The following is a 9,284-nucleotide window of genomic DNA, read 5'->3' on the forward strand; positions in this document are numbered from 1 at the left end:
CATGCTACTGAAAGCCCGATTTCAGGTGTTTGACCTGACCTTGACCCGACCTGTGACCTCAAAATTGAACTTTAAAGTACTCATCTGAAGCGTCTCGTCGCGTTCTTTCGTTTGCCGCCTCGTGCGTTTCGCTGCGCCTATTGGTTCTCGAGTTATCGGCTGGGGGCGTTTAACGCCCCCCCCCCCCCAGCAAACGGTGGGTGGCGAAATACCCCAGCAACTGCCGGGTTAAAATTGGGTATCATTGGCTTCGTCTCGTGACGGGCAACACGCTCATTTTTTCCGCGAAGCTCTAGCTCGATCAGGGGCCAAACGCGAGGGGGGGGGGGTCGTAGCACACCCCCCCCCCCCTGTGCCGTCGAAGGACGCAAAATGGCCTGTGCCGGCGAGGGTTAACCCTCGCCCGTATTGGTGTTTTCGCAGCCGCGAACGTAAAAGGGGGCTGGGGGGAGCTCCGTTGGACCCAACCCTTGCCGTTTCGCCCCTGATCAAGCTAGAGCGTCGCGGAAAAACGAGCGTGTTGCATGTGACGACTGACGAGAGAAAGCCGATCATACCCAACTTTAAGGTCCTAGGTCATTGTTTGACATTCCAGGTCAGGTCAATGACCCAAAAGTCGCGAAAATCGGGACCTGTTAGAACGTCGTTAAGTGTGGCTTCTATGAGTTATTCGGGGTGCTGATCACGAATATCATGTTAGTTTTTGATCAAAGATAATGTCTTCATGCATTTAGGCCTGGTCGGGTCAGGTCAGGTCAGGTCAGGTCAGGTCAGGTCAGGTCAATCAGTAGGGGTTCTGCCGGGTATTCGTTGTAGGAGTCAACCGCCTCTGACAGCTTCGTAACATGTAACGAAGGCACCAAAACTACTTCGTAAATCTTCATATGGTTGCTAAATTCAAATTCAACTCTAAAAACTGGCCTTGAGGCATGTAAAATTTGAAGAGTAAACCGAGGTCATCTAAGGTCAATGAAACGATGTACCTAAAGATGTCAGGGTCAGGTTCAAGGTCAACCTAGGTCATCTAAAACATTGCGTTTTAGGCAAGCTGAATTTACTTTTCGTTAAGTTTTTTTGACTGCATTTTTGGTAAAAGCTTCTCAATTCATGATCTCATGTAACAGGGACACACAAACCAATCGGTGCACACACCACTATACACAGACACAAACACAGACATACAAACACATATCATTGACCCTGACCTAAGCTGACCTAAGACCCCAGTCAGTAAAAACTTAGTCGGATAGTGTAACAAAGAGCTGTTCTAGCTGGCTTGGCACCAATACTGCAGCGTCATTGGTATATGATGGGCACTGCACGTGATATTCCAACGGTGACCCCATACAGCAACATTTTTTAGTTTGACCTGACCTGGAAGGTCAATGACTGCACATTGAGGTAAAATTGGATACCATTGGATTTGTCTCTTCCAAAAGAATCTGTTGGTTTTTACAGCGAAGCTCTATCTCTAGCAGGAACGAAATGGCGCGGGGGTCCGACTGCCGTCTTGTGTTCTTATCAAACATCATGGGCTAGATGGCGATAGTAATGACGCTGATACTGAACAGTTTTAGTCATGTACAGTACCGCGAGTCAGTGTCTTATTTGTTACATTATCACCGCGAGGCACGATGCAGTGTTCATTATTGGAATACATCGTAAAAATAAAAAAATCATTTTTTGAACAAATCGCAACAAATCGTAAAAATAAATGCATAAAAAAATGTTGAGCGAAGTAACTAGATTTTGTAACTCTCTTGCCCATGCTGATAAATGGCATGCCATAACACATGGTCTTTTACCTTGTACTGTGAATAGTGATCCAGTTTTCTTTCGATTTGGTCGCCTATCGACCTTCCTCCCAGCGTGTGACTTCTGTCTTACATGCTGTGTTCTAGACTCGCCGCAGGGTGACCGCGACGGAGAGATCGAAGACGAGGAGCAGCACTGCGATGAGGAGGAGCAGCCATCAGAGGGTCCGCCTCACCCACACCGGCAGAAGTGGCGGCAGATTGAACAGCAACATCAGCAGCGGTGGAAGGAGCTGGAACTACAACATCAGCAGCTATGGCAGGAGCTGGAGGATCCAGGTCATGAAGAAAGAGTGAGGATGGGCAAAGAGCATGAAGAGGAGCGTCGACATCTGGAGCAGAAACACGGTACGGAGTGGCAGAACCTGGCCGAACGTCACTATGAGGAGCGTATTGAGCTTCATCAGAAGCACAAAGAGGACACTGGATGCCTGAACATGCCGAATGAGGACCAGTTAAGGCAGCTGGATTGCTCCCACCAACAGCAGTGGGAAAATCTCCAGCACACACTACAGCAGCAGTGGCAAGAGCTGGAGCAGAGACACCAGAGAGAGTCACGAGAGCTGGAGAAGAGGAACCCGAATACAGGCTCTGAAGAGAAGAAGATTCGGCTGCTGGAGGAGTGCAGTAGCAGACGACATCAGCTGGAGAAGGAGCTGCAGAAGGAAATGCAGGAGGAACTGGATAAGGAGCGAATGCAGCATCTAAACAAAGTGCTGGATGAGGTGGAAAATGAGTTGAAGGAGCTGCTACAGAAGCAACAGTGCCTTGAAAGAGGTGAGTGACAGGCAAAGATGTCAGATTTGTTTTTCTCAGCAGTGCTTCAGACGGGAAACAGTTGTCCTTAACACGCGTCCAGTATGGCTATCGGCGGACCCTACCACACGTAGGGGGGGGGGGGCGTTTCGGCCCCCCTAAGATTTCGGAAATTTACCGGCTGATTTTCAAAATTCAAACGGCGTTCGATAGTCCCACCGGGGAACTACCTAGTGACCAAATTTCATTGACCTAGGTCAAAGTTCAAACCGATGACGTCACAGGTCAGGTCAAAGGTCGGATTTGCACCGTTCACAGGCATTTCAAGAAATGTGTTGTGAAATCGAGTAAATTGGTAAATTATTGAAAACCATCGATGCTACATTGTTCGCCAAAAACAAACTTTGCTATCTGTTATGTAATGGGCCGTGTGCACACCTGTGCAGACCCCTGCCTGGGCATTGGCGGTGGCCGATATGTGAGTTGCCTGCTACTGTGTGTGTGATACCTGGGTCGGTCCCTGCCCAGGTCAGGGACTGCCTGAGGGGACGACCCTCCTGTCGTCCCCACCACCGTGCTACAATACAGTCAGTCGGAACCGAGCGGTGGTGTGTCGATGGTGGGCCGCGAGACATAACATTGGCGACGAGCGGAGTGAGGACGGAGCCATGCCGTTGGGGAAGATTGAAGAATTTCACCAAGGACAAGATAACTGGGAAGAGTATGCGGAAAGGTTGGATCAATTCTTCGTGGCTAATGACATCCAGGACGATGCTAAGAAGAGGGCCATTCTCCTCAGCAGTATGGGAGCTCGGACATACGGTACGGTAAGATCGCTGTTGTCACCGAAAAAACCAAATGAGGTGACGTATGTCATGATTGTTGAAACATTGAGCAAGCAATTTTGTCCGCCCACATCGGTAACTGTCGCAAGATATCGGTTCTTTTCCTGTTGTCGAGTACAGTCAGAGTCTGTTCAGGAGTTTGTGGCGCGCCTGCGACAGCTGTCACGGGACTGCAAATTCGAATCGTTTCTTGATCAAATGATCAGAGACCGGCTGGTGTGTGGAGTTAACTCTGACCCCATTCAGCGCAGGTTGCTGGCAGAAGCTGAGCTGACTTTGCCGCAGGCAATCAAGATTGCTGTGGCAACGGAAACAGCAGGTCAAAACCTACAGGAGCTGGCGGGAGCTGGCCAGCCGGTGGTGTCCGCTACGGGGGAGACGGCAGTGAACCGTGTCCGGACGGGCCCGTCAGCCTCACAGCGGACCAGCCAGGAGCGACACAACGCCAGTAAGCAAGCGCGGCATGAAGGTGAGAGATGCTGGCGCTGTTTGAACAGAACGCACTCTGAATCCGAATGCTACTTTAAACGTAAGCGCTGCTTCCAGTGTTCCAAGTACGGGCATACATCGGCCGCTCACCGGGCAGGGACGGTGAAACATGTTGGGTCGGAGGTGGTCCGTCAGGAGGAGGGCGATGGTGCAGGATCTGGGGAAGAGCAGAGGGTGATGGAGGCAGACACTGAAGAATGTGACTTTATCGGGGAGGTTTTTCAGTGTCGGGAGCGGATTCATGTGGTGAAGAGCCGGCCTCCGATCATGCTGGACATGTCGCTGGATGGGCGTGATGTCAGGATGGAGCTTGACACGGGTGCATCTGTATCCGTCTGTTCGTTCAGCAGGTTTCAAGAGCTCTGGCCGGAGAAGAAACGCCGTCTGCAGCCGTGCAGCCTCATCCTACACACCTTCTCAGGCGAGCCTCTGAAGGTCCGAGGTGAGGTACAGATGGACGTGGTGTACCGCGGAGAGTCGTTTAGCCTGCCCCTGGTAGTAGTTGATGGGACAGGGCCGCTGCTCTTCGGCAGGAACTGGTTGGAGAGCATCAGACTGGACTGGAGAACCATCTGCATGGTGACGACGCAGACGCTGGGAAGCGGAGTTGAGTCTGTGCTGCATAAGCACTCTGATGTGTTTGCGGATGAGTTGGGATGTGCGAAGGGGATTGTGGTAGATATCCCGATTGACCCAGACACACGTCCCATCTTCTACAAGCCCAGGCCGGTACCGCTGGCGTACCGTGCTGCTGTCGACGCCGAGCTGGACCGTCAGATCCAGGCCGGGCTGCTGGAACCGGTGAAACACTGCACGTGGGCTGCACCGATCGTCACTGCACTGAAGGCGTCAGGTGAGGTCCGTCTCTGTGGTGATTATCGGTTAACGGTCAACAAAGTAACGCCGCTAGAGAGGTACCCGATGCCCAAGACTGAGGAGCTATTCACGCTGTTTCAGGGTGCCAGAATTTTCACGAAACTAGATCTGAAAAGCGCATATAATCAGATTCAGCTAGATAAAAACAGCAGGAAGTACATGGCTATCAATACGCACAAGGGAATATTGGTACCGACTAGGCTGGGTTTTGGATATGCCTCAGCCCCGGCGATTTTCCAGAGATACATGGAATCGCTGCTCGCTGGAATCCCAGGAGTTGGTGTGCTGATCGATGACGTCATTGTCTCAGCAGGATCCGAACAGGAACATCTGCAGCGGCTGGAGGAGGTTCTGAGACGTCTGTCGGAGGCAGGACTGCGACTGCAGCGGAAGAAGTGTCAGTTCGCGGCATCAGAAGTGGTGTATCTGGGACACCACATCACGGCAGATGGTATCAAACCAACAGCAGACAAGGTCAGTGCCATTGAAAAAGCCCCAGAGCCCAAAAACTTGAAAGAGCTTCAGGCATGGCTCGGCCTGGTCAACTATTACGCGAAGTTCCTGAAAAACCTCGCCACAGAACTGGCACCGCTGTATCAGCTGCTGAAAAAGGAGCAGAAGTGGGAATGGGGCCCAGCTCAGAGGAAGGCGTTTCAGAGTACGAAAGGTATGCTGAAATCAACCCTGACTTTAGCGCACTTTGACGAGACAGCTCCAGTCATTTTGGCTTGTGATGCCAGCCCGGTGGGGGTAGGATGTGTCCTAAGTATCATGGACAGGAACCATGTTGAGAGGCCAGTTGCGTTCTACTCGCGGTCTCTGTCGGAGACTGAGAGACGGTATTCCCAGACCGATCGCGAGGGCCTGGCAGTGATTGCTGGCCTGGCCAGGTTCAATTTTTACTTGGCAGGTCGTGAATTCTTGATCCGGACAGATCATAAGCCGCTGCTGGGTATGCTTGGAGGAAATAAGCCGGTATCACTGATGGCCTCTCCCCGGGTGACACGATGGGCTATGCTGCTCTCGGGGTACAAGTATAAGATGGAATATGTGCCGGGTATCAAGCAGGGACACTGTGATGGATTGAGCCGACTTCCTGTGTCTGCAGGATCGCCCCAGCTGCCCGTTCCAGCTGAGACGGTGCACCTGATGCAGTTCTTCGACTCGTCACCGGTCACCGCTGAGTCCATCCGTCTGTTCACCGCCAGGGATCCTGTGCTGAGTGCCGTTCTGCGCTTCACCAGAGAGGGCTGGCCATCGGGCGACCTCGTGATGCCAGAGCTGGTACAGTACCGAAGCAAGGAAGGTGAGCTGAGCATTCAGGATGGATGTTTGCTGTGGGGGTCACGGGTGGTGGTACCCCCCAAGATTCGGCCTAGAATTCTGTCTATGCTGCATGAGGGACATCTGGGAGAGAGTCACACGAAAAGTTTCGCTCGTATGTATGTCTGGTGGCCTGGGATAGACAGGGAAGTCTCTGAACTGGTGCGTCACTGCCCGACATGTCAGCAGTATCGCCGACAGGCACCCGTGACGCCACTCAGTCCGTGGGCTTGGCCGAAAAATCCCTGGGACCGAGTGCATATTGATCACTGCCAGTTCGATGGCCACTTGCTCTTGATTGTTGTCGATGCGTACTCAAAATGGATTGACGTGCACTTGGCCCGTTCAACGACAGCCGAGAATACCATGGAGCTGCTGCGCAAGTCATTTGCATATTTTGGAATCCCGCGGACCCTGGTCAGTGATAACGCAACATGTTTCACAGCGCCAGCGTTCGAGACGTTCTGCAAGCAGCTGGGCATGCGCCACTTGCTGACCGCACCCCTGTCGGCCAAAAGTAACGGTCTAGCGGAGCGTTGTGTGCAGACGGTGAAGCAGGGCCTGAGAAAGCAGAAACATGGCAGCATGGACACGAAAATCTGCCGGTTTCTGTTTGCCTACCGTACCTCTCCTCACAGCACAACGGCGCAGACTCCAGCAGAGCTGATGATGGGCCGACGTTTGCGGACTCGTATGGATTGTTTACTGCCTGACCTACAGGACCGTGTGTCAGCCGCACAGCAGCAGATGAAGGAGAGATATGACCGTCGGTCACAGGATCGTGTTCTAACCCCTGGAATGCGTGTCTGGGTGTCACAGGTCTCCGGACTGGCCGGCGTCGGACGGGGAACACGCTGGCTCCCGGGACACTGCGTGAGCCGCTCTGGATCCAAGATCACTGTTCGTCTGGAGGACGGCCGCGTGATACAGCGCCACCTAGACTTCGTGGTGCCCAGCGGTTCTAGCCGTCAGATGGAGCTGACCGATGAGCCGACGCCGTCCATGCCGCCGGGTTGGATGCAGCCGCCTCCGCCTGGGACACCGCTTTCCGAGGAGGGAAGAGGACGACTCGCCGCACCAGCGGAGAGGGATCCCGCGGCCGGGGGGCCGCCGGGGACCAGGGCCGCATCCGCGGCGCCGCTGCCGTCGCCGCCGCCGTCTGCGGATCCAGGGACCACTCAGCCCGGGGACGCCGAGACGCCGCCGCCGTCCCCGCCGCGGCCGCCGTCTGCGGCTCAGTGTACCACTCAGCCGCAGCCTGATGATCCGCCGCGTCGCTATAACTTGAGGCCGAGGCCGATACTAAGAAAATAGGGTGGAGAGGTGTTATGTAATGGGCCGTGTGCACACCTGTGCAGACCCCTGCCTGGGCATTGGCGGTGGCCGATATGTGAGTTGCCTGCTACTGTGTGTGTGATACCTGGGTCGGTCCCTGCCCAGGTCAGGGACTGCCTGAGGGGACGACCCTCCTGTCGTCCCCACCACCGTGCTACAATACAGTCAGTCGGAACCGAGCGGTGGTGTGTCGATGGTGGGCCGCGAGACATAACACTATCTGAGGTCACTGATACCAGGTCAGGTCACAAAAGTCAGGTCACTGGGGGTCACAATATGAAAGTGTCGTGTGATACATGTTTTATGGTCCATTTTACATGAAAAATGCGATCATGTGGGTCAGGCAGCCTTTAGGGCAAGCTTAGGTCACGTTTTGGTGAAGGTCAGGTCAAGGTCAGGTCAAATCAGGTCAAATTTCAAAGTTGATATTTTTGCATAACATGGGAACCTATCGATTCGATGCAGCTCGTCACGGGGAGTCTAATGGTGGTCTTTTGTTTGCCATACGTGGTCTAGAATTGACAAAAAAAAATGATTTTGAAAATTTGACGTCATCATTTTTGAACAATTTTTTTCGCTATAACTTGGCCAAAAAACGAAATATCGATCTGAAATTTGGTATGCAGATGGCAGACGGTAGTTACTATCACATAAATTCCGTTTTTTATTAATCTCGTACAACGTTTTAGATTTTGTGGCTAATATATCCAAAAAATGTTTCTTTTATCTTTAGGGGTCAAAACTCAAAAAATTCAAAAATCCGAGATAAAGTTGTGTAGCCCTATCAATTCTACACCTTTTATGTAGGGTCATTTTTTTGTATCTTCAAAGCTGTAGGCGTGACAGCTCTTCTTGCGAAGGTCTTTTTCGGTCGAAAATGGCAGAACATGACGTCATTCTGACGTCATTTGTGGCCAACCTATCATAGCCTCTGGAAAAAAAATTGGTCACAATGTGTAAAATTGATGCCCGGAGGGGTCCCAAAAGCGTGGTGGTGATATCTCCAGCCGTTTAGCAGCTATCGACGGAAAGGGACAGGGGGGCGTTTCGCACCCCCCCCCCCTACGGGGCGCGGTGCTCTGAGCATGAAATGACTCTGTCCTTATCTCTGACTGACCCGGCCTGGGCCTAACCTCTGCCTGACCCGTCACATTGCAGACCAGGAACCGAGGGCCGTCGGAGGCGAGGCCAGTGGCGATCAGCGGCGCGGCTCCGACCTCCGTCCCACCCCCCGGACGGAGGCGTGTCCACCCCGTCCGGCCGGCAAGCGGCGGCACCAGGAGCCGCCGCCGGCGGACGCCGGCCAGCCGCCGGACGCCAAGCGGGCCCGTCCGGACGTGTCGGACGGCCGGCAGTGACGGGGCCGAGGCGGCGAGCCGATGTGTCGGCCAGCTGAGCGGCGCCATGGACACTGACGTGAGTATAGCCGCTGAAACAAACGGTATGCGGTAAATGACGTGTTATTTGTTGGTCAGTCACTGAGCGGCGCCATGCACACTGACCGCCCCGTGAGTACAGGCTCTGAAACAAACGGTATACGGTAAATGACGTGTTATTAGTTGGTCAGTCTCTGAGCGGCGCCATGGACACTGACCGCCCCGTGAGTATAGGCTCTGAAACATACGGTATACGGTAAATGACGTGTTATTTGTTGGTCAGTCACTGAGCGGCGCCATGGACACTGACCGCCCCGTGAGTATAGGCTCTGAAACAAACGGTATGCGGTAAATGACGTGTTATTTGTTGGTCAGTCACTGAGCGGCGCCATGGACACTGACCACCCCGTGAGTATAGGCTCTGAAACAAACGGTATACGGTAAATGACGTGTTATTAGTTGGTCAGTCT

General features: G+C 53.2%; 1 protein-coding gene across 7 annotated transcripts; it reads left to right on the forward strand.

Annotated features, from left to right (window-relative positions):
* The first annotated feature begins 2,987 nt into the window (after positions 1-2,987).
* Positions 2,988-7,639, forward strand: LOC122392262 (uncharacterized protein K02A2.6-like). 7 transcript variants are annotated; one of them, XR_006258488.1, is made up of 4 exons: positions 2,988-4,757; positions 5,094-5,254; positions 5,889-6,086; positions 6,923-7,639. XR_006258488.1 is itself a non-coding variant. In XM_043386927.1 (4 exons), exons 1-4 carry the CDS (start codon positions 3,239-3,241, stop codon positions 6,526-6,528), a joined length of 1,851 nt encoding a protein of 616 aa, XP_043242862.1. In that variant the 5' UTR covers positions 2,988-3,238; the 3' UTR covers positions 6,529-7,639. The 7 variants fall into 7 exon arrangements, 5 of the variants coding, with proteins under 5 accessions (XP_043242862.1, XP_043242864.1, XP_043242863.1 ...); XR_006258487.1 differs by having other exon boundaries at positions 5,091-5,254; positions 6,923-6,968; XM_043386927.1 differs by having other exon boundaries at positions 5,091-5,254; positions 5,989-6,086; positions 6,459-7,639.
* Positions 7,640-9,284: the final 1,645 nt, after the last annotated feature.

This window comes from Amphibalanus amphitrite, unplaced genomic scaffold (genome assembly GCF_019059575.1).
Source record: "Amphibalanus amphitrite isolate SeventyFive unplaced genomic scaffold, NRLGWU_Aamphi_draft 000477F_arrow, whole genome shotgun sequence".
Classification (NCBI taxonomy): domain Eukaryota; kingdom Metazoa; phylum Arthropoda; class Thecostraca; order Balanomorpha; family Balanidae; genus Amphibalanus; species Amphibalanus amphitrite.